The sequence below is a fragment of the Leptopilina heterotoma genome, unplaced genomic scaffold, assembly GCF_015476425.1.
Source record: "Leptopilina heterotoma isolate Lh14 unplaced genomic scaffold, ASM1547642v1 Lhet_245, whole genome shotgun sequence".
NCBI classification, from domain to species: Eukaryota; Metazoa; Arthropoda; class Insecta; order Hymenoptera; family Figitidae; genus Leptopilina; species Leptopilina heterotoma.
The window spans coordinates 517101-543518 of NW_025110961.1; the positions used below are offsets into that span (position 1 = coordinate 517101).

General features: G+C 35.4%; 2 protein-coding genes across 2 annotated transcripts; one reads left to right on the forward strand and one right to left on the reverse strand.

Annotated features, from left to right (window-relative positions):
* Positions 1-399: 399 nt before the first annotated feature.
* On the reverse strand, positions 400-24836 carry LOC122503128. The gene is made up of 2 exons (XM_043613565.1): positions 24767-24836; positions 400-1246 (listed from the first exon to the last, which is right to left on the reverse strand). Exon 2 carries the CDS (start codon positions 1091-1093, stop codon positions 413-415), a length of 681 nt encoding a protein of 226 aa, XP_043469500.1. The 5' UTR covers positions 1094-1246; positions 24767-24836; the 3' UTR covers positions 400-412.
* LOC122503127 lies at positions 14025-24257 on the forward strand. The gene is made up of 2 exons (XM_043613564.1): positions 14025-14334; positions 21992-24257. Exon 2 carries the CDS (start codon positions 22008-22010, stop codon positions 22746-22748), a length of 741 nt encoding a protein of 246 aa, XP_043469499.1. The 5' UTR covers positions 14025-14334; positions 21992-22007; the 3' UTR covers positions 22749-24257.
* Positions 24837-26418: the final 1582 nt, after the last annotated feature.

Here is a 26418-nt window from a genome sequence, read left to right on the forward strand (position 1 = left end):
CAAACATGCGCACAAGTTATTTCACTTGCGTACATTGCGATAGCGATTTGGATGAAATATAGACTGATAGTCATATTTTAATATATAAAAATTATTATTTAGTATATAATAATATATATTATTAATATATTTAATTATTTTTACTAAACATAAAGTTTTATGTCAAAGTTATTCAATTTTAGCAATTTTTAACGAGTGTCTCACAACTGGAGACTTTTTTTTTTTTTGACAAAAGCGATGTGCTCCGAAAATGTATCATAAAATTTTTTGAGTTCATCGAATCACTACAGTTTCTTTTAATAAAAGTTGCGTATTTTTGTTACCTTTCAAACGGTGTATTTTATTTACAATTTCGTTTACCCGTTTACAATTTATGGGTCAGAAACGAAACCCGTCTCACAACTGGAGACTCTCAATTAGGTCGATTATGTCCCTTCCTCCAGCAATTATAGCAAGTCCTAGGCGGTGGATCTAATGTAGGGTCTGTTGGAATCGACTCCATATCATTGAAGAATCTTTCCGTTGTTTTTCTCAGTATGGCTCTCCTTGTCAATATCCTGGAAGAAGTAGCATTATCCTTATCGTCAAGTCTGTTAGGTGGACCAGGAGGTGTAATTGATCGTGGTGTATCAATCTCATCCTCATCATTTGGTCTCACTACTTCTTCTCTTTTCAATATGGTCTTCCTATTTTCCACCTCTTCTACTTGTCTCTCCCTGAGCCTTTCGATAGATACAGATGTCTTTGGCTCCAGATTCTTCATAAATCGATCTAGTTCTTGTACGGCTAATCTACTTTCAAATTCTGCCCAGTCTTCATCGTGTCTGCGTTTAGAATTCTCGTCTATAGATAACACCCTTGGTAAATTAGATGGATTAATATCTTCTAGAGTTGCAATTTCCATTTGGGGATTTCCATGTCCTGATGGTTTAGGTTGACGTGGGATTGCTCCAAGTTGTCTGTTTCTCTCTGGTTCTACTATTGGAAAATCAAGCCATGAAGGTGGTGTCGATAAATCAGTCGGATATTGGAATTCTCTTTCCGGGTGATGATTGATTTTTGATCTGCCACGCGTTGTTCCTTTTCGTTGCATTTTCGAGTCAAAATTATAAGGAATTGGACGTCTGTTAAATCTTACACCTCTCCTTCCCTCGTCAATAAAATTCCTCCGATTATCCAGGATAGTATTCGTTTATAGAATTTTGTCTGAGTACTTTCTTTACCCTTGTCAATGGTCAGATGAAATCTACAAATAATAAAAGTAATTAGTAAATTCATACAAAATTTAGACAGGTAAGTATTTTTTAACTCGCAGATATGAATTTTAGGATTTCTACGACTATTATTGGTTTGTAATACAAAAACAGAAGGAGATAATTGTTCAATAATTTCAAATGGGCCTTCGAATTTAGAAGCCAGTTTGGTTGCAAATTTTTGTGTTCCACTTGATAATTTATGAGATTTTCTAAGCACTAAGTCACCGACTTTAAAATTACTTTCATGTCGATTTTTATTATAGTACTCAGTCTGTCTATTTTTCTCCTTGTCAATAAATTTTGTTACTTAGTCACGTAATGCGTCAAGTCTTTTAATCTTGTCAATCCATACTTCAGGTGAAATCCTTTGTACTTTGTCCCTATTCTCAACCTCTCGTCTTAAACTTTTTACTGGTCGAGGATGTCGACCAAAATTCAAAAATGCAGGAGAAGTTTTCGTAGCAGCTTGGGTTGCAGTGTTTACTGCATGTCGAAATTCGTGGACATGCAAATCCCAGTCATGATGATCATTTCCGATAAATGTCGATATCATTGTTTTCAAGGTCCGATTACTTCTTCCTACCGGATTAGCTTGAGGGTTGTAGGGTGGTGTAGTTATATGCTTCACCCCATATTCCTCAAATGTTTCTTTAAGAGTCTTGTTATCATATTCTTTCCCATTGTCAGTCAAGAGGAAGTCTGGTGTCTCCCATCTGAATAGGATCAATTCTTCGAAGGTCTTAGTCACAGATTTTCCGTCTGCAGATCTTAACGGTTTCAATTCGATCCATCTTGAAAACAGGTCTTGAAAAACAACAAAATATTTACATTTGCTTTTACTTGGTGGAAATTCCATCGTGTCAGCTGCAACTACTGCCCATGGTCTTTTAACTATTTTCTGTCCCATCATTCCTACAGGTCCGGCTTGAGACATTTTGTGTAATTGACGTTTTACACAATCAGTCACAAATTTGTGTACGTCATTCCAGATTCCTGGCCAATAGTATTCTCTCGCAACCCTGTCATAAGTCTTCTCCACTCCTAAGTGACCCATAGATGGAATAGAATGAGCATCGTCTAACACCCTTAGTCTATGTTCATCTGGCACAACCAGTTTCCATCCACCTTTATCACCAATAATAGGGAGGAGCAAAGGGTCACTACGATGACGGTATAAAAGGTCATTTTCAATTCTCCAACCAGAAAATCGGCTTGGAAATTTTCTGATCATTTCCCGTCGTCTGATGTACCACTGATTCTCGATAGTCTCGAAAGCATAAATCATTTCGTCATCTTCAGTCATTCTTGATAATGCATCTGAAACTTGGTTTAATGCACCCGTTCTGTGAATAATCTCAAAGTCCCAGTTCTGCATTTTCAAAGCCCATCTTGCGAGTCGTCCAGTTGGATCTTTTAAATTCTTTAACCACTTCAACGCTGAATGGTCAGTAATGTCCTTGAATTTATATCCTTCGATATAAGGTCTCCATCATCAAATTACTGAGTCAGAACGGCGCCAAGGGCATAACTACTTGCATCACACTGGATTGTGAAAGGCAAATTGAAGTCAGGGCGAGCGAGTACTGATGCTTCGTCAATTTCATTTTTAAAGTGTCGAAAGCTTCCTGTTGTTTATCTTCCCATTCCCATGGTCGTCCTTTATGCAGCATCTTAAAAAGTGTCAGTCTGATTTCACTGTCATTTTTGATGAATCTTGAATACCATCCAACCATTCCTAGAAATCTCCTTAGTTGTTTGACATTTGTAGGCGGTGGATAGCTTCGTACTGTTTCATACTTCTCTGGATCTAGTCGTAATCCTTCCTCGTCTAATAAATATCCCAGAATGCGGACTTATGAATATCCAAATTCACACTTGTCAGGATTTACTGCCAGATTTGCTTTCCTAAGTTCCTCTAAAACAAATTCTAACCTTTTTATATGTTCATCAAACTTGTCCGTCACGATGATGATATCGTCAAGATATCCGGACACATAAGGTTCAACTTCTGGTCCAAAAAGAGAGTCAATTAGTCTCTGAAATGTACTTGAAGCATTCACCAGTCCAAAAGGCATTCGGCAGTATTGCCAAAGTCCTGATCCGGGAATAGCAAAAGCTGTATACTTTTTGCTTTCTTGGGATAATAAAATTTGGTGATAGGCTAATGTCAAATCAATTTTTGAGATATATCTTGCTTTTCTCAATTTGTTCAAAATGGAGTCAATGGTCTGTAATAGGTACATGTCCTTTATTGTGACCTTATTCACGTCTCTGAAGTCCAAGCATTGTCGAAAGTCACCATTCCCTCTAGGCGTCAAAACTGGAGCTGTCCTCCAATTGCTGCATGATGGCTCGATTACTTTTTTCCTATACAGTTCTGCTGTATTTTTCTGTGACCAAGTAATCATTATTGACGACATACGTCTTTGTCTGCGTTGGACAGGGGTTTCATCAGTTACCCTGATGTGATGTTCAGTCAAGTTGGTCATTGGTAGTTCTTCTGATGGCGGTAGTACTAATCTTCTCACCAGGTCTTGAATAATATCCTTTTGTTGGTCCGTCAACGCAGAGATACCAGCACATTCAGCATAAATTTCTTCTTCACCTTCGATAACATCCTTGACACAGAATACATGCCAATCACCATCAAAATAATACTCTCCAGAGACCAGGTCCGAGTTGAACTTCCATATTCCAAGTTTTACAAAAGTCAATGTTCAGAATAATGTCTTGTGTAACTGAACTGAGAACTCTAACGTCAAACTGTTTTGAATGTCCGTCAACTGTTATATTCAGTTTTAACAACCCTGCTGTCTCTGTCTTACCACCAATCGCGCTCCTCATTGAGGTATTGCATGGCTGTAGTCGGTTCTTATATGGCTCTGCTACTCTGTCGCTGATCACAGATATCATCGCTCCAAGGTCAAATAAAATGAGTCTTTCTCATTCTTACTCTCTCCTTTATCCCATGTAAATAGTTTGAATGAGTTTTTCTCATTTAATTCTTCAGTCCCTATTCTATAGTCTTTTTAGATGAGTGGTGTTTCCCCACTCTTGTCGTCTACTACGTCGTCACCTATGTCCCAACTGCATGTTGCACCTTGATTAATAGGGAATGAATTTAAACCTTTATTTTGGTCTAATTTATCCCTATTTTTCCCAATTACTGTAAATTTTTCTTTCTCAAAAGAAACTGTAATTATTGGGTCTAAGAAGGGTTGGTGGGGTACAGGAAGTGACTTCGCCCCCATGGGCCGTTTCCCAAAGCGTTTCTCACATTAATACAATTTGGGCAAGTCAAGAAATTTACCCCAGGAGTTTTACAAACTAGACAAATTTCAGTTTGTTTTACTCTATTAGGGAAATGTGTCGCGATATGCCCTGGCTGTTGGCTAGGGTATCCCAAAAAAATGAAAAGTTTTTTTTTATTGGGTCTCATCCCCTAAAAATCTTTCAATTTGAGTAAAAATAAGAACAAAATATTTGTAAATAAAAAATTTTAGGGTCAAAATAAGTGAAACCGGCCACTTGAAAAATTTTTGTCCCCGAATTTAAAGTTATCTATGGTTTTTGATAGAAATATGAGTAAACTTTTACCCGCTAAAATATTTTTCAAAAATTTCATTTATTTTGAAAGTTATCAGGTGTTAAACTTTTAGGTTACTTTTTATTCTTTAAAATATTACTCCGAAACGAATGAAGATAATTTTAATTTTTTTTGGAAATTAAAGCTAAAAGTCTGCAGTTTAAAGTGCAACTGAAAAAATTGCTGTATAATAAAAATTTCTAATTGTTATTACCAATTATTTTAAACAATTGCGATTTAAAGTATGTTCTCAATGTCGGAAAAAAATCAAACTATACTCATGTGATGCGTAAAACTCTAACGAGTAAATTAAAAAAAAAAGTGAGTAACCTCTAAAATTACAGAAGTTATGCATATTTTTCTGACGACGCGCGGGAATTAACTGATTCGAAAACTCTCGAGCGCGCGGGAATACGCCCGCTCCCGCCGCACTGCTCACACTTGTGTTTTCAAACAATTTATGTTTACAGAGAAGGAGAAGTAATTAAAATATTATTTTCTTACTGAATAGTTTATTAATATTTTTACTTTTGGAGTAATTTTATACATAAAAACCATTTTGTATGTACTCATAAACTGCTTTGCAGTTTTTATGCTTTGATAAAAAACTTTTTTCGTGGGTCTGATATTCTTGAATCGTACAAAAATCGAAATCGATATTGTTTGTGTAGAATTTCATCAACAAATTTTTTAAATAATTGGATTTCTAAATAAAATAATTAAATCATTTGTCACTTCTCCAAAATTCAATTTTTATTAGTGTTTTAACTGAAATTTCTTCTATAAATCCGCTATTTTTAATAATTTATTATTTCTTAATAATAAATAATAATTAAATTTTTGCCTGGAATTGTAGGTATTAAAATTATTTTTTAATATAATTGAATTCTCTTAGAAAATTTTATTAAAATAGTAGATTTTGAAAATCATTGAATTGAGGAAAACTTCTGAAAATAACTTATATTCGGAGAAGAATTTTATTATTTATAAAGTTTATTGAAATGTTGACGATAATTAAAAAAAAATTTTATCATAATTGAATTTTTGCAATCATTTGTAAGTTCATCTATTTATGAAAATTGTAAACGCACTCTCTAAATCTGAATTAGTAGAAAGTTACTAATGAAATGGCGAAAAGTCGTGCACCAAATGATTTAGTAATATATTACTAACAAATAGTGAATTTTACTAATTGATTAGTAGAAATTTCAGTTAAAACACTAATAAAAATTGAATTTTGGAGAAGTGACAAATGATTCAATTATTTTATTTAGAAATCCAATTATTTAAAAAAATTTTTGATGAAATTCTACACAAACAATATCGATTTCGATTTTTGTACGATTCAAGAATATTAGACCCACGAAAAAAGTTTTTTATCAAAGCATAAAAACTGCAAAGCAGTTTATGAGTACATACAAAATGGTTTTTATGTATATAATTACTCCAAAAGTAAAAATATTAATAAACTATTCAGTAAGAAAATAATATTTTAATTACTTCTCCTTCTCTGTAAACATAAATTGTTTGAAAACACAAGTGTGAGCAGTGCGGCGGGAGCGGGCGTATTCCCGCGCGCTCGAGAGTTTGCGAATCAGTTAATTCCCGCGCGTCGTCAGAAAAATATGCATAACTTCTGTAATTTTAGAGGTTACTCACTTTTTTTTTTAATTTACTCGTTAGAGTTTTACGCATCACATGAGTATAGTTTGATTTTTTTCCGACATTGAGAACATACTTTAAATCGCAATTGTTTAAAATAATTGGTAATAACAATTAGAAATTTTTATTATACAGCAATTTTTTCAGATGCACTTTAAACTACAGACTTTTAGCTTTAATTTCCAAAAAAAATTGAAATTATCTTCATTCGTTTCGGAGTAATAATGAAAAGAATAAAAAGTAACCTAAAAGTTTAACACCTGATAACTTTCAAAATAAATAAAATTTTTGAAAAATATTTTAGCGGGTAAAAGTTTACTCATATATCTATCAAAAACCATAGATAACTTTAAATTCGGGGACAAAAATTTTTCAAGTGGCCGGTTTCACTTATTTTGACCCTTTAATATTAACCCGTGGTTCAGAGCCTTTGGACCATAAAAACGTTAAAAATTTAGTGTTTTTTCATTTTTAACATAAATATAAATGTCAAAATATAATGATTAGGGTGTCATTGTAAAGGCAATTAAATTACCTTTCGATCCATATGCCATAGTATAAGATTCAATGAAAATTAAGAGTGTTACAGATGATTAAAGATCAAATTTCATGAAAATTTTGATGATTTTTAGACACTTAAGTAACTAGTACTTTTTTCACATTAAACAGTAAAAAATATTTAGATTTTAATTTTTGTATTGAGAGTCTGTAACATTACAAAAATCCGTAATTTAATCGTCGATTAAATTCGTCTCAAAATCCGTTACCCGATTTTGAGACGAATTCGATCGACTTTTATGAAGTTCTCCGACATTTTGAAATTTGAAAAACTGACATTAGACTCTAAATCAGCTACTTCAGTATTTTTTTATTACTGATTTTTAGTAAGTTTAGTGGTTATATCTAAATTTATTGTTTCAATTTTTGCTCCAAATGTTAAAGGAATGATAAGAATGAAAAAAATAGTTTCGTTCACTAAACCTAGAATTGTCATTTTCAATCAAATCGAGGTCCACAAGCGCTAAAAAATTTTGCAATGTTAAAGACTCTCAATAAAGAAATTAAAACCTAAATATTTTTTACTGTTTAATGTAAAAAAAAGTACAAGTTACTTAAGTGTCTAAAAAATAAAAATCATCAAAATTTTCATGAAATTTAATCTTTAATCGACTGTAACACTTTTAATTTTCATTGAATCTTATACTATGACATATGGATCAAAAGGTAATGTAATTATCTTAACAATGACACCCTATTCATTATATTTTGACATTTATATTTATGTTAAAAATGAAAAAACACTACATTTTAAGCGTTTTTATGGTTCAAAGGCTCTGAACCACGGGTTAATATTAAAATTTTTTATTTCCAAATATTGTGTTCTTATTTTTACACAATTTGAAAGAATTTTAGGGGAGGAGACCCAATAAAAAAAACTTTTTATTTTTTTGGGACACCCTACTGTTGGCATACAAAACATATTTTTAAAGGACATTCAGACACCCTATGTCCCACTGATTGGCAGGAGAAGCATGCACAATAAAAAGGGGTTGATGCATTTGCATTATTTGCCGTACCAGTTTGGCCTGCAGCAGGATTAACAGGGTTGTTATGTTGCTGCTTCTTCTTCCATTTCCCTGTTATCATAGCAGCGTACAACATGGCTGGATTTGGAGTTGGTGTCACATTGGTGGTGGGGGTCGTCTGGTTGAGAGCGTCAACTTTTTCGTCAGTTTTCTCAACTTTCTTCTCCCCTTTTGTCTTCTTGTCCTTCTTCTTCTTTTCACCCTTCTTTTTACTCTTCTTCTCACCCTCACTTGTCTCGACAATTCCCTCGTCTTCTATGGCTGCTACTTTCTTTTCGTGTTTACTGGTCCCTTGTGTTTTATCGTCCTTCTTGGTACCATGGAATGCAGCGGCCGGAAAACGCATTTTGTCTTTCGATGGTGGGGGAACATATCTGTCGTCCGAGTCTTTAACTTTTTCAAATTGTCGTAGATTTTTTTCTAGTTTAGTCAGTGATTCTAAACTCGATGTGTCAACTTGTCTGCGGTAGGTGGGCGTAAGGCCTTTATAAGCAATTTTAACCTGTTGCTTGACTGATATTGGTCTCTTTAAATGTCCCATTATTTTTTTTTTTTTTTTTTGCTTAGGGACTTTTGGGAAATCTGCCTACAGATACCTTGGATTCCGCACTCCAAGGTTATGTGGGGTTGGTACAATGAAACAAAAGGAAATATTAAAAAAAAGATAAATACATAAATGTTATAATAAATTTAATAAACTGGCGACCTACTACCAGCCCGACCCACTAAAACCCGTAACCCTTCTTCTGGAGCCCTTTACCCTCCCTCGGAACTGTCGTAAGACTTTAGCCTTCGAGGGTGGCGCTCCAACTCTGTCGCTAATGCGACCTTCTCCCTTTCTCTGCGGTCCTCCTGCGTCCGTAGTTAAAAAAATGATTAAAACTATTACAAAGTCCAAGCGGAATTCACAGCACAAAAATAATTAAAAAAAAACAAATATTTTAAGAAGTGTAAAAAGTCAAAAGATAAAATTGTAAACGGATATAAAAAAGAAAAGAAAAAAAAAGTAAACACGTATATAATGTTGAAAAGATAAAACTGTTTAAAGACGAATAAAAAACACAAAACAAATTAAACAAAAAAATGTATAAGGACAAATAAATCACAAAATAAATTAATAAAAAACAAACAAACAAATTAAAAGCTGTTTAAATCACGCTTTTTGGCTCCTTTTAATACTTCTTATTTGCTTTTAGTTCTTGCGAGAGTCTTCTTCGCCTCCTCAAGGGCCGTCCTGAAGACTCCGCATCCTCCGCTGCCTGCAATATGGGTGGTTGACACCTTATTGCCAATCTTTTCCTTGCACAAAAAGCAACTTGAGTTGTTTTTACAGTTGGAGAACCTGTGACCGGCCTCACCGCACTTAAAGCACGCAGCCGATCTGTCCTCCTTCTGGCATTTGGCTCCAATATGGCCGTATCCCAGGCATCGATGACACCGGACGACCATTACTCTTCTTTTGATTGGGCAACACATAAAACCAATTTTTACGTGTCCCAATTTCTCCAGCCTGTTCGCCTCTTCCAGGTTAGTGACTACAACCGCGAGCTTCATCCCTCGGCGGTTGGGTCCTAAGACCGTCACTCTCCTGTTTACTGGCTTACCCATTGCTTCAGACAACACTTGTTGCACCTCAGCTTCTTGGGTAAGGCAATCCAAATCACGGATCTCGAGTGTAACTCTTCGATCCAATGACTGCACCTTACCCATGCTTCCAACCGCCTTGGTGACCTCAGCGGTGAAAGCGTCCTTATCGGAGTCTCCTCTGAACTTAATCAGAAGGTCCCCCTTGTTTGTAGCTTTTGCTGCTACTATTCTCGTATGGCTGTCCTCTGGGTTGACCTCTTTGCGAAGCTTACCCAGAACGTCAGCATACGTCAATCCTTTACCGACTCGGATTAGAACTGTGGATCTTTTTGACCCAATTCTTTCCAATTGAGGAATCTTTGGATCTGGTACTTCCGTTTCCATTGGAGGAGCTTCCTCCTTCTTCCTCTTATCGGTTTTGGTTCGAGTCTCTTCTGGACTGTCACCCTCTCTCTTCCGTTTCTGAGCATCTCTTAAGACGCTTTTGAGATTACGCCTATAGAAACGCTCTCTCTCTTTCTTACGGTCCTTGCGGTTGCATTCCGCACCGCTCAGAACGCATGCCAAATCGAAGTCCGACTCATCGGCCGCGGCATGCTTTGCCCTTGCCTCCTTTAGCAGGACGTCGATGACCTTGAGTCTATCCTTTACCGTCCTATTGACGGTCTTCTGAATGTCGCAAGATTTTATCATCTTTGCGACCTCCAACTCCATTTTTTCGAGACAAGTCGCCTCCTCCTTTCTGAGCCGCAAGCATATCTCGCGAGTCTCTTCTATCGCCTCGTCGTCTACTTCTGAGTGGATAGCGCTATGAACGGTTTTTCCGCTACTGCAGCTTGACACACTCAGAAGGCTCGACGTGCTTCCTTTCCTCGTTTTTTTATTTTCCACGATGTTCTGTGGATCTACCCTTTCCACGATCACTCGTGGCACTGCAAGAAATTGTGCGCCCCCACAATCCGCGCGCACTTGAGCATCGGTCCTGGGACCGATGGTGAGATTTCCCGTTTCCGGCCTGCTCACATGGGGTACCTTCTCAGAATTTTTTGAATTCATTTTTTCTTGCTGTTTGGTTGTCCTTTAGTTGAAAGCCCCGCCACCACGACAAGGTCTACCGAACATATCCATGATGTCAATCATGTCTGGCAGTGGATATGCATCCACTTCTCCCAGCACATCGAAGACATCCATGATGTTCAAATGTCCCATTATTTGTCTTAAACTTATCAAATACGAAGAAATCTTTTCTTCTTTTGGTTGTGTTCTAGCCCTAAGTTCGTCAATCACCTCGTCATCGTCGACTGTTGTTAAAAATTCGCGGCGAAAAGCTCTTGAACGTCTTTCATGTGTCGATTTCTCGTCTAATAGTCCTATAGCAACGACTTGCTTGACCTTTTAATATACTGGGAATTGAATGTACTAAGTCATCGTCGTCAATTATCATACAATTTTTGCAATCTTCTAGTCTGTCAAGGAAATCTTCAGGGTCCGCGTTGTCTTCTCCCGAAAATTTAACGTCCCATATATTTAAAGTCTTAATTGTTTTTGACCTACTAATTGCTATACTCTTGTCTGATTTTGACGATAATCCACTTGAAATATCCGAGTCAGAGTCACTTGATGAATCAGTAAATAATGTCCTTCGTATATTTTTCTCTTTGTATTTTTTATTAGTTTGTCGTTTGTACTTGTCCTTATTTTGAGAAATCTTTTTCTCCCTTGTCGAAAACTTATCTGATTTGTCTGAGTCATTTTCACTATCACTATCGTCATTTGATATCCCCCCCTTGGACAGAATTTTTTTATTTGTCTGTACTGGTTGGGGAATATTTCTGTCATATTTATTTTCTCTTGTCTTATCCTTATTTTGAATGGTTTGAGAAACATTTGCCTTGTCATTTTGTTCAAAAGTCTCATTTTGATAATGGTGTTGGTCTTTTTCTCTTTTTAAATGGGAATTCATGTCATTTAGTGGCCATTCAAAATTATTTTCTAATCCATTGTAGTCATTATTTTCATCGATAGGGAGGAAAGTATTAGTCATTTGTTTATTTAATTTAATAAACTGTCTAATTTCGGGACTAATACTGAGTCTTGAAACCGGTTGTTGTAAACTAATGACACTTGGTGCCATTGTAGCCGAAATAATTAGCTGAAGTGTAGTCATGACTGTTGTAGTATTGGGTAAAGGAAATGTATGGGAAGTCGTCGTCAAAATCGAGGTAGTAGGGATTCTAGCTGTTGTCATGACTGGTGTATGACTCATACTTGGAGGACTTTGTCTACTGTACAATAAACTATTCTCCCCTCTCCCTGCTAACATTTCCTGATTTTTGTCAATTTCACCCAAATTACCTAAGTTTCTAATTTTAGGGCTGTCAATTTCCTCACCACTATCACTTGTCACTCCTGCAATTTGGAATTAACATTGTTACTATTTGTCCTACTAGCATAGCAATAATAGATGTCCAGATATCTCTAATCTCGGGACTATCTAGAAGTATTGCCATTCTTTCTTTATAATCAATCATTTTCTCAATTGCGTGAGCCATTTCAATTGTCAAAAAAAAAATTTTAAATAAATTCTAATGTCAAAAAAATTTTATTACACTAGTCAGTATTAACTTAGGGTAATTTTAAATTTTCACGCTTTATTGAAAGTCAGATTAAATTAATTTCAATTTAATTTGAAAAAATTTTCAATTATTAAAAATAAAAATTAATTTTTAGGGCCTAACACACACTATATACGGTCTTGAAACTATTCAATAATTTATTTAATTAATTTTATTCTTTATAAAACTCAAAAAGAATAAAAATTTTGAAAATTTGTTAATTACTAACAAAAAGGGGACACGTCTTCCATATAATACGGCCCTGGTCCTTTTAAAATTTTCACTGTCTCGCGGCAGAAATTTTCATCTCCTTTCCCAAGTCAAAACTTCTCGTCAATTCCTGCATGAGTATTATTTTCGAGCCTACGTGACTAATTTTTGTCATGCGCAATAATTTCCCTAGTCGAAATTTTCCACTGACCGCCAATTTCTATGAACTAAAATAAATTTAATAAACGACGCGAAAAATTATCACTACGCGCATGCGCTATATATCACATGACTATTATAATTTTATTCAACACAAAGCACGTGTTGGCTAATTATTTAAATAATAATGGCAAAAATTATTTATCACTCGCGAAAAATCTAGAAAAATTCACTGAATCTAATAAAATTAAAATTACTGACATCGTCCAAGAGATACACGAAATATTCAACTAAAAAAAATGCCTAACATGAGGTTATGGCGTCTCTCGCCACGCCGTCAACAAAAATTCTCAAGTGTAAAAATGTTTTGTTTTACACAATTATCTCCTCCTCTCCCAAGTCAAATACAACAAAGAAAAAAAATTTACATGTAAATCTTCTCCTCTCTTAAGTCAAATATAGAAATACATATAAATTCTCCTTCTCTCCCAAGTCAAATAAAAAAAATACATGGCACAAAAATAATTTCAAGTCAAAAATCATAGAATAAATTCTAGTCGTGTCTCTAAAGTTTTCCAACATATGTGTCACACGTTGGGCGCCAATTTTATGACGTTTCTTTTAATAATAATTTAGAAAATATAAAAAATCCGAATAGGTTATTAATTCCCATGTTCGTCAAAAATCAAATTTAACACCAAAGTGACAAGTCAGACGCCAGTTAGTTTATTTATTACAAAAACTAACAAAAACAATAATTCAACAATTAACAAGATTGTTAAGAAAAGAAAATAATCAATACTACTTTACAAAATAAAATTATCTCAGAGGAAATTCCGTTGAAAAAAATTAATAAGGGAAAATTAACCTTTTAAAACACGACTTTTAATTTAAATATTTTACTTACTACTTGTTGTCACTATATTTCCTGAATCGTCTTATTATTCCTTGGATAGGATGAACCGCAATAAATAAGTTAGAAATATACAGTTTCGTCTTATTATTTATTTAATTAAACTTTTATCTCTTATAATCAAAATTCAACTCTCTTCACAAACCCATGTCTAAGTTCTTGATACAAAAATCAGACTATATCTCTTATCACATGTGTGTATTCGTCGTCTGCTAAACAGAAGCACGCCGCTAATATTCACATAAAGGGGAGTTTTCACTTCACCCAACACCCTAAGTCAAAAATAGCGCGAATATTTAAATAATAAAGGAAATAATTAAATTGACGAGACTACTTCGTTACAATGTTTATTTTTAATTTTTATATACTCATTTTTCGACAAATAAATTGTAACGATCATAATCATTCCTGTATTATCAATCGTTACAATCGCTCAGATTATCATTGTTAATTTGATATTAGTTAGTAAGAGCTTATTTGAATTCGCGCCCTAGCGCCAAATTTTGTCACCAGGCGCCGCACGCGCCGGAATTAGCAGACGACAAAAGCACATGTTGCTTTTGCCGGTTGAAGCACCTCAGATTGGTGTGAACCACGTTTTGATACATAGCCTCTGCGCTTATACAATTTGTAATTGAAAAATCAAAGTTTAATAAATAATGTAAGTGTGTTTCTAAATTGCGCTATTATTTGTTACTGTTTCCATTATCATCTACAAAACTCAGCGCAGATTGCAGTGCAGATCAAGAAGGAAATACAAGTAAGTTTGTTAAATCTCTCTACATACTTGGCTCGACAATGAAAAGGAGGAAGGAAATATTCTTGTAAGTGTATAGTTATTCGGCTGATTGATTGTGTCACCCCGTTTAAGTCCTACCCACGTCTTATTAATTTAACAATATTAAAATCTTAAATAGGCTGCCACATTTTTGGCGCCCAACGTGATTTTTTGTGTGTGAAAAACTTGCATTTAAAAAAAAATACCTGAAATTCTTTTCTCTTTGTGTGAGTCTTCATACGGAGTCTCCCTTGCGTCGCCGCAGTAGCGTCACGCCAGGGCTACTCTCTCTTGACACTCACACAACTATATGCCTTTACCGCGCCTGAACAGCAGTTCACTGCCATTTTCGAAAACAAAATAGTTCCTTTTTCGAATTATTCTCTCGCGCTAAAAGTCATATTAAATTATAACCAGCCGAATTTCCGTACCTTACTGCTATTTATTGCCAGTTATTTTGCTTTATAAAATTTTATTTATTACAATAAATACTATGAAATCAAGCATGCTCAATTTTCCCTGATCTCTCACTGCTTTCGCTTGCACCAATCTCGCACTGCACTACGAACAATACAAAATTATAAATTTTTTGCTTATAATCACACCAATCTCACTATACTTCGCTTTAAAAAAAAATAAAAATAATATCTGATAATTATTTAAATTGTTTTTGTAATTCGCTCAAAATAGAATAATTATTATTTAAATTATTTTTGTACTTCGCTTTGTAAAACTGATTACTGCTTTTACATTTCTGCCAAATTTTTTTTCTACGCTAATATAAATAATCGCATTTTATCATAAAATATCTTTGAATTGATTCTCGCCAATTTTCTCGACTATCATGCGTGACAAAAAATAATTAAATAAATTTTTGTCAATACGGTAGCTAAAATTGCTACAACAAAATACGGAATTGCGAGTCTCCAGCTTGATTAGCGCGACGAAAACACAGCTGTGTTTACTATCACAGCACAAATACCTTGCTTCTTTCAGGTCTTCGAAATTACAGAAATAATGAAATTTTAATTCTATTTCAATGACTTCTGTATAATCTTTCTATTAAAGAGAGAAACTATTTTGAGAAAGGGAAAAATCTAATCAATTTAAAAAAAAATAATTTTATTAATAAAACTTTGATTATCGAAATTAAAACGAAATGTAACTTTTATTTTCCTCTGAATTAATAAATAAAATTAATTAACAATTGAAGCAGGAGAATAAAAATTACCAATAATAAAATTGACAAAAAATTCTATTAATAATTAAATTAACAAAATAGAAATTATTAACAATTAAATTGGTAAAATAAAAATGTGTTAAAAAAAAATTTTGAATTGTTAAATCAAAATTTCTTCAATGATTAAATTGAGAAAAGAAATTCTTTTTTCTCACTAATAATTGGATAAATAAAAAAAAAATAATAAAAGAAAATAACTTAATTTGAATACAGTAATTCCCAAAATTCAAGCGTAATAAATTGCCTTGAATTTAAACAAACTACTGAATTTTTAAAAAATTTTTTTTCCAGCGCAATAATTCAATTGAATTAAATCGCCAACAAAATCTTTTTTTTTGATGTGTAAAACGACTTAATTACTTAATAGTAATCAATCAATAAATTCCAATTTTTTAATTATTGAATTTTTTCTTCCTTTCTCAGAATTAAATAAAGTTGATTTAGCCAATTAACTAAATTAACTTATAAACAAAATTTTTTTTTATTTAAAATTTTTTTTTATCTTTCTCTTTTTTAACTATGGGAAGAAGAAGCCCAAAATCAAACACACAAAAAATGCAAACTCGTTCTGACACGAATGCATTTAAAAGAAGTGACAAAATGACTCGCAGCCCCACACAATCCACAAAAAAAAATAACAACATTACCGAACACATCCCACAAGAAGAAATATGGAGCGCAACTAGAGAAAATTTAGAAACTATTTTTCCACAAAATCAAAGACCTCCTACACCAACAGAAAATTTTAGCCCAATTCACAGCGATATCGAGGAAAACGAAACCGCTCGCGCTAATATTCCAGGAGAAAATGAAAATTTGTTAGATAACACAACTGACATTTTCAAAGATACTAACACAAACGACCAATTACAGACTTCATTAGGAGCAATCTCGAAAACATTATTTTCTCGCCGTGGCCGTAAAACCAAACACCCGGTAGCTCCAATCACAACTTCACACTTAAAATCATTTTTTACACAGGTTGAATCTTTTGCTTACAACCAAGCAGAAGAGAACAAAAAATTTAAAGACGAAATGAAAAACATGTTACGGAACCATCTTGAAAATTCTAGCCAAGAAATACGCATAGCACACAAAGAAAACCACTTCGAAATAACCGCGCTTAGAAAAGAAACTTCTAATTCAATAGAAAAACTTCGCGCTGAAATGAAATCCCAAATTCAAGACCTTACGAATAAAATGTCTCAAATGCAAACGGGACATGCGCCATCCCCATGGCACGACTCTCCTTGGGCATATGATAATAGTGGTGAACATATTCCACATGCACAACAGACTAGTTTACCCCCCACTACAACAACCACAACGGTCACATTCACGGGTAACACTTCGACTGTAAGTCAAAGTACAACTGCAGTTGCACCACCAACATGCCCACCACTTTCTTATGCTACTCCTTCGCGACAACGCTCTTCTACAAACCGTACATTACATTTCTCCGAACAACCAAATTATTTGTTTCAAACACCCTTAAATTCAAACACAAATAATCATGATTTAATTGATATGCATTCGAACCCGGCTCTTAAAGCATCTATCGCGCAACGAACTCACGTTCCAAATTTGCATAAAATCATTAAATCGTGGGACCTCAAATTTCTCGGAAAACAAGATGCAAATGAATTTCTCGACGAATTTGAAAGAAAAATGACCGCTTCGGCAATCGATCCCAACGACGCGCTTCCGATTTTTTCCCAAACGCTCACAGATACCGCGCTTTCATGGTTCAACATGTTTCGCCATAAATGGACAACATGGACCGAATTTTCTAAATCATTCCGAAAAACATTTAGCGATGTAAACGACGATAACCAAATCCTCAATAAAATACATCGCGCGGTTCAATTAGAAAACGAAACAGGGATAGACTACGTCATAAAAATCGGCGCGCTCTACAACAAACTGAGAAATAAAATTCCAGAAAATATTCAGCTCGATAAAATTTATCTAAGCCTGCATTCGGAATTAATTTCTCTTTTCGATCGCGACAGCTTCAACTCTTATGAAGAACTTTTAGATAAGATACGCAAATACCAAGAAAAAATCGAATTTATGCAGCAATCAAATAAATTGCGCGAACAAGACGCGAAACGGTCTCGTAACCCGCGCAATAGAAACCAATTGAATGCAATCGATTCGCAGGTATCTCAATCCAAAACCCCTTCCGTCGAATCTACCGAAAATGATAAAAAAGCAGAAAATAAACAAAAACAAGCGAATAAAAGTAAACAAAAAGCGAGACCAGAGCCCGAACAAAACTTAAATAAAATAGACATCTATCAAAAACAGTTCGAGTCTCTTAAACAAAAATTAAATATAAGCGATGCAGAAAATTCCAAAGCGAATAAATCTAAGAGCGCTTTGATCAGTCCGAACAAACCTTCGTCTTCTCACAGATCGCGCAAACGTTCCACTTCTACTTCTTCTCACTCCTCAAGCTCTGCTTCGTCGCAGAAAGGGGGGGAAAAGCGTAGATCGTCTGCGCACAAGAAAAGCGAAAATCCTCGTGGCCAAAGCGGTCGTGGAAATGGCCAACGAGGCGGAAACAATCAAAATAATCGCGGACGCGGTTATAACAATGGTTGGAATGGCAGTGGCCGTGGTTACAATCAAAACCAAGGCTACTACCATAACTCCCCCCACTCTCCGCAGTACTACCAGCTAGATTGCCAGTGCAACGCGCAAAACGTAAGACCTCCTTGTCCCCCGCACGCGCCTCCACCGCAACCAACGCAGCCACCATGGCACGGTAATTACAACCGCGATTACTCACAAAACTACAGTCACAACGCGCAGGATAATCAATCAAAAAACGACAGAGATGCCAGGAGAGACTAGATCTCCCTGGCAAAACCCCATCTAAAAAAAACGAAAATCGACCGATAAACTACTTAAACGAAATTGATACTTCTTCAAATTCAGAAAGCATCCCTATCGCTAATGAATCAACGTACAATCCTTAAATAGCATCAACACTAAACAAAGCGCATGCAGGTAGGATTGATACTAGTGATTCTGAGAGCGATTATGATGATTGCTTATATTCTGAATCTGAGACTGAGTACTCTGAATCTGAGGAAGATTGCTCTCCCACAATAGGCGCGTGCATATCTTCACTCAGATCGTTGCCACTGATTAATCAGTCGAACAATTTATTTGTATTGACTGATAAAACTAAGCGCAGAGTACACAAAGGGCACGCATCGCCCTCACCGCCTCAGGAAAGATGTACAATTTCCACGGTAATCAAAATCGGTAACGAAAGAATAACAGCGCTTCTTGACACAGGTAGTGATCGAACTTTCATGTCAGGAGAACTTTTCGACAAACTCGAAAGTTTATCTAACGGCGATCCGATTAAGGATGCGATAACGCGCGCCGGCGTACAACTCGCGCAACGCGATCACGTAGCCGCACCTCGCCATTCCGTAAAATTCGATATCGAAATAGATAATTGCCACGGTGAAATATGGTTTGCCGTTCTCGACGGTCTAACTACACCAGTCATTTTAGGCATGGACTTTATAACTAGTTGGCAAGTTATTATTGACGCAAGCCAAGGTTATTGGTCCATAAAAGGGTCCTCGGTTCGTCACCCTTTAGGCTCCATTTCCAATGCGCGTAGCTTCCTAAATTCGGCTCAATTAATCGAATTATCTCCGGAACAAAGGAATAAATTAAATGCGTTTCTAGATGATAAATTATCGAAATTTACTTCTGGAACCGGTGTTACCAACCTCACGACACACGTGATAGAACTCACCGATCCCACGCCATTTAAATTAAAGCCTTATCGCCGCAGCTTAGAAGCGAACAAAATTATTAACGATCAAATTGACACTTACCTAGATAAAAAGTTTATAGTTAGAAGCAACGGACGCTTTGCAAGCCCAGTGGTGCTCACATACCGCAAAGACGGTAGGCCTAGAGTATGCATGGACTTTCGAATGTTGAACAAAAACACCAAGAAGTCCGCATACCCTTTGCCACGTATGGACACCATACTTGATGCGCTATCTGAGGCTAACATTATTAGCACTATCGATTTGACCGACGCGTTTCACCACATACCAATTGACCCGAAATCGCGCGAATTCACAGCCTTCGTTGTCCCCGGTCGTGGACAGTTCGAATGGGTCAGAATGCCCTTCGGACTAACAAATGCGCCGGCAACTTTTCAAGCTCTAACAGATAGACTAAAAGAAAAGTTCGTAGAACAAATTCGCGCTAAAAATCTGCCCGAACATTATTGCGAACAAGTTCACGCGTATCTCGACGATTGGATAATAATATCCAAAACTTTCGAAGAACATATTCTGCTTCTCGATGTAGTCCTTACCATTCTACAGGAAGCAGGATTGTCCATCAACCGCGATAAATCCTATTTCGCGAAATCGTCGGTAGAATATTTAGGTTTCATCCTCGACAAAGACGGTTTAAAACCAAACGCAAAACGCGTCGAACCAATTCTCGAACGAGCGACTCCTCGTAATCGAAAAGAATTACGCCGGTTCAACGGCTCAGTAAACTGGTACCATCGGCACCTGCGCAATATTGCAAAAGTGCAAGGACCGCTAAATAAATTGGCGAGTCCAAAGGTACCTTGGCACTGGACCGAAGAACACGAGGCCGCGTTCAACGAAGTTAAAGAATCCCTAAAAAGTGCTTTAACTTTAGTTGCGCCTAGGCCCGGTTTACCATTCTACTTGTATACCGATACAAGCGACACCGGTATCGGTGCTATCTTGACACAGCAAGATGGAGAAAAAGAATACTTAATCACATGCTTAAGCAGACCTTTAAGAGGTGCTGAATTAAATTACACCACCACTGAAAAGGAATGCTTGGCCGTGATTTTCGCTATTAAGAAGCTCCGCTGCTACCTCGAATGCGCTGAATTTACTGTGATCACAGATCATTCCAGTTTAATTTGGTTGCAAGGTCTCAAGGACCCAAAAGGCAGACTTGCGCGATGGGCTCTCGAGCTGTCCGCAAATAACGTCAAGATTGAGCACAGAAAAGGTACGACTAATGAAGCGCCGGATACACTCTCACGACTTTACGAAGACGATACTAACGATACGCACGTTACCGAACTAAATTCTGTTAAAAGTCAAAGTTGGTACGACCAGATGTTAGAAAAAGTTCGTAAAGATCCCTCGCGCTACGAAAGATACAAAGTTGATTCGAACAATCAACTATACTACTATAAACCAAATATGGTTAAAGAAACCATCGGCGATAATAACGCCTGGAAAAAGATCCTTAAAGAAAACGAAATTTTACCGATTATTACCGAGCATCATTGCACTACTCAATCCGCGCACCAAGGCATCAATAAAACTTATCTTTCGATAATTAACCATTTTTATTGGCCCGGTATGCGCGAAGACATCAAGCGTTACGTTAATGAATGCGAGACTTGCCTCAAGTGTAAACCAAAAAATACACCCCCACAAGGGTTAATCTATCCGCGCAAAATTACGGAACCTTGGGAAACAGTGTCACTCGATATAGTAGGTCCCCTACCTCGGTCGAAATCTGGTAAAAGCTACATATTAGTTTGCGAAGACACATACACTCGGTACATAGACTGCTTCGCGCTGTCCAAAGCAGACGGTCCCAAGATTGTAAAATGTTTAAACACTCTTGTTAACCGCTGGGGAGCGCCTAGAATCGTTATTACTGACAACGGTACAGAGTTTGTAAACCGCAACATTACATCGTTTTTACAAAAAATCGGTTCAGTACAACGTACAACACCCGTATATCACCCTCAGGCTAACCCTGTTGAGCGCGTGAATCGTAATTTAAAAACTATGCTAGCGAGCCTTCTCGGTGAAAACCAGCGCGAATGGGATACTCTACTCGAAGATATCCAGTTTGCATACAACACTACCGTTCACACTTCCCTTGGAGTCACACCAGCTTTCCTAAACTTTGCCCGTGAACCAAGACGAACAGGCGAACCACCGCGCGAGGTAAACACTGACACAAACACAGATGAGACGCTTAACACTTGGTTAGATCGCGTAAAACAAATAGATGCGCTTCGCGCAAAAGTTGAACAACTTATGACTAAGGCCAGTAAAAAGCAAGGCAAGATATATAATAAAAATCGGAAGAATAATATTGACTTTCAACCTGGAGATTTCGTATTCTATCCTAATAACGTCTTGTCTAACGCTGCACGTGGTTATAGTTCCAAACTAGCGCCTCGTTATAAAGGTCCAGCAAAAGTTCTAGAAAAATTGTCACCCATGATAGTTTCCATTGGCAATATGCATGGCAAAAAGTTAGGGAAATATCACATAAACGATTTAAAACCGGCAAGAAAAAACCTTAGATCGCGTACTATTTTGTAAACCTCCTTTTCAGATATCAATTCTACAATATGGAGTCTACAACCAGCGCGAAAGCACCAACAACCAACGATGTATCCGAGGTTATGGCTGTATACTTTGCTTCTCCGCCAGAGGGTCAGCAAATAGATGACGCCAAGTTAAAATTCGAGGAATCACCGACGGGTTTGGTCGCGCTTTCCAAGTCCGCTTTCAACAAAATTGTCGCCGAGCGCGATAACTTTTTGGCTCAACTAAAAAAGGCCGACAAAACAATCGCCAAACTGCGCAAAGAGGTCAACACCTCAGACCCTAGCATCAATGCGGATATTGCTGAACAAAACCGCGAAATCATTCGACTGAATCAAGAGCGTCGTAAAATGTCCGATCGTCTTACTGCAGCAGAGGCGGAATCTAAATCTTCAGCCGAACAAGAGGCCAAATTCAAGGCCGAAGCCCAATCCTACAGGAAGGATTACAACGAATTAATAGCAGATTATTATCATATCGAAGACCAGTATTACCGTCTGCACAATTTCTTCAAATCCAGCATTAAAGAGGTTTTCCGCGCCATGACCGAGCTGCGCGAACCTAGACTACGCCCGAAAGCTCCAGATGGATGCCTCAACTGTGGAGTCTCTGGCCACAGCTACCGCTCGTGCGCAAAGGAATATACGGGTCTCTTCTGCCAAATTTGTTCTCACCCAGACTTCTCGACAGACGACTGTCCATGGCCGCACTATTTAGAATTGCCTAAACAACTACCTGACCACAAGCGATGCAAGTGCTGCTGACGTCCGCGCAACATGCCGGACCCGAACTGCTACGACTGTCGCAAACGTATGATACAAGAAAACATCGCGCTGCGCAACCAACTTGCCATCGAATTGGAGATTAAACACTCACTTCCTCCGGCATTACCTAGGGAACCAAGCAAAAACGATGACAATCCCTCACCACAAGAAGAAGAAGGACTGACGCAGAATACTTGTGCTCAAGAAGCCCTGCTCCTCGGTGCCGAAGCGTTACAAAAATTGTCCCCACACGCTTCAGACGTCGCCAACGCTACCCTTTGGCAAAGCTTAGCTCAAGCCTATAGCCTCGTCGTTGATAAGGACGACACTCTTCAAGAAGAAGACGAAGAAGATGAGAAGAAGTGATCCTCTTTAGTGCGTGTCCATCCTCATAAACTATTTTTATTTTTGATTATTTTATGCCGTTGCATAAACCTTTATTATTTTATTACTTATTAAATTTAATATCTAAGTTACAAAAAAAAAAATTTCTTTCGTTTCTCAACGACTATTTCAATTATGATTTCAAGCGCCGTTGCGCATTAGAATTATATTCTATTTTCTTAAATTCTTTTTGTTAACTAAAATTCAAGGTATTATTACGCCAACAGTATTCAGCGAACAACATTACATTGTATCGCGCGGAAAAATTCCAAAGAATAATTTTAGGTAAACCTACCAAAGGAAGGTCAAAGTGCCTTTATAATTGTCTACCTCATCGCTAAGACTTATTGAAAATAAGTATACTCTAATAAACTAAGTGAATAATAAATTCAGTCTAAATTAATACTATCTAGTTAATCATACCAGCTATTATTTTACGATTGATTATTAGGATGAGCAGTGAGACATCAGTGATAAAATAATTCTAAATCCTTTTTACTTCTTTTCTATAGTTTATTTGAATTTTATAATGATATTATTATTAATAATTATTGATTACTTTCTTTTATGTTTCTTTTAACTTTAAACTTCTAAATTGTTTTTCTTACTAGCCAAGATTTCATAGAATGGAGAAATTTAGCAAACTAGACTAATTCAGAGCGCTAGTAACGATTTAGAAAGGGGGAATTGTAACGATCATAATCATTCCTGTATTATCAATCGTTACAATCGCTCAGATTATCATTGTTAATTTGATATTAGTTAGTAAGAGCTTATTTGAATTCGCGCCCTAGCGCCAAATTTTGTCACCAGGCGCCGCACGCGCCGGAATTAGCAGACGACAAAAGCACATGTTGCTTTTGCCGGTTGAAGCACCTCAGATTGGTGTGAACCACGTTTTGATACATAGCCTCTGCGCTTATACAATTTGTAATTGAAAAATCAAAGTTTAATAAATATTGTAAGTGTGTTTCTAAATTGCGCTATTATTTGTTACTGTTTCCATTATCATCTACAAAACTCAGCGCAGATTGCAGTGCAGATCAAGAAGGAAATACAAGTAAGTTTGTTAAATCTCTCTACATACTTGGCTCGACAATGAAAAGGAGGAAGGAAATATTCTTGTAAGTGTATAGTTATTCAGCTGATTGATTGTGTCACCCCGTTTAAGTCCTACCCACGTCTTATTAATTTAACAATATTAAAATCTTAAATAGGCTGCCACAAAATGTTTATTTATATTATATATATATGGTTTTTTGTTGTATTTTTAGACTGTCACAACAGAAATTTGTTTTGTTGATCTGAGTTAGTGAGGTTAAGAACATTTGTTTACGAAGTGCATACCTTATGCTGTTGAGGTGATTACTATTTAAAATATTTTAAATAAATCTTAAAAAGATTACAGGCTTATTTAAAACCGTTTGATTATTAATTAAAAAAGGAATTTAAAAGTTTCTCAATTAAGATCGATTTTGCCTGGTTTTGTATCTGTCACTTTAATGAATTTGTCAATAGTCTTAGACAAATGCGATGTCGACCCACTGTCGAGACACCAAACACTATTTTCGCTTACTTTTTCTAAACTATATTTTCAAAATTAAATAAATTAAAAAATATCACATAAAACTTACTTCTCTTTTATATTTTACATCATTTTTGGTATTTTCCTTCTCTTCAAAATCCATAATTTCTTCTTCAAACTTTGAAATAACTTCTTTTTCAGCATTCTTCGCATTTTTCCTTTTCTTCTTATTCTATTAGAAAGATAAAATATTTGTTTAGAAAATAATGCAATATTATAAATTCATAAAAGAAATTAAATTATTATTTAGGTACTACGATATACGAGATTGAATTTAGAAAAGAATATAATAACATTTGCTTATATTATACTGTATAATTAATACACCTTACTAATCAATTATTTAGAACTCTTAATTAATAGTTAATTCACATTTATTGAACATTAAACTCTTTTAATTTTTTTAAGGAGGAACCCGACAAAGAATCTGGCAAAAAGTTTATATATAACGTGCATGGAAATATTCTTTTTGTGGTAATATATGTAGTGTATACATATATATATATATATATTTTGAAACAGGTCATAATTAAATCGAGCTATTTTTAAAAAGATCTGTGAATAATTTTAAAAATTATATGTAATAATGTGGTGAAAATTTTGAAATTTTTTATGCTTATTTAATACATCGAAATACATCATTTTGCAAAATATCAAAAATTTCGGTGAATTTTTAATGTGTCTGGTTCCTCCTTAATATACAAAGTATTAGGTACTTAAATACTAAAAATAATTGTAGAATTTCGTCTATATATACTCTTTTAAACTAGGATTTCAAAGGACAATAATTTTTGAAGTTGTAAAAGTTCTTCTACACAAAAAATATATTTGAAATGGACTTGCCAAGCAACGTATTCTTGAAATATCGTATTCTTTTTCCTCCGCAGATGAACAGGAGGAGGCGCAAAACGTCCGCATTCTAAATCCTCACGAGTATCTAAATATTTGAAATAACAGTGTGAAAATTGAATATAATGTACATGGGTTCACAAAAAAATTTTCTTGCAAAATTTTGTGAAATGATTCCCAAAAAATTTTCTGATATACTCCTGAAAATTTTTGAGATTTTCTTATAAGTTATTCCACTAAATTCCCAAAGAATATTTTTACGTGAGGGTCGTTTTCAATATTACTTTCATTCAAAACAATTTATTTACCATTTTTAAAGTTAATGGACATATTTTAGAACTACATTTTAGGAAGTATATAAAACTACGTTATAAATTAAAAACATAATGTCCTAAAATGGATTATTTTAATATTTAAAATTAAGAAAAACAATTGAAGAAAAAAATTTCACATTCGCATGGATAGAAAAAGACTTATTATTTTTTAAAGATGATGTCGAAATAAAAAATTAAAAATCAATAACTTCTTTCTTAGATAAAACACATTTTAAATTTAATAAGGGATGATCCATGAATAACGTTGCACTTATTTATGCATAGTCCCTAATTAAAATTGTTTGAATACTCTCGATGCAGGTACATTACCCTCACAGCACCGAAATTTTTCTAAAAATTTATTAAATATTTAGGAAAGTTTCGGTGCTGTGGGGGTACTTTTAATAATTACACATTTGAAGAATATAAGAAATTTCTATCAATTTTTATATATAGCAAATTTTTTTCAAACTTTTAATATTAACAAAGAAAAACGCTTATGAAAAGTATTTTGAAATGTCTATTATTTGCTTGGAAG

Excerpts from the sequence above, each read along its gene's own strand:
- LOC122503127 (XM_043613564.1), top strand. The coding sequence starts at position 22,008 with ATGGAGTCTACAACCAGCGCGAAAGCACCAACAACCAACGATGTATCC.
- LOC122503128 (XM_043613565.1), bottom strand. The coding sequence starts at position 1,093 with ATGCAACGAAAAGGAACAACGCGTGGCAGATCAAAAATCAATCATCAC.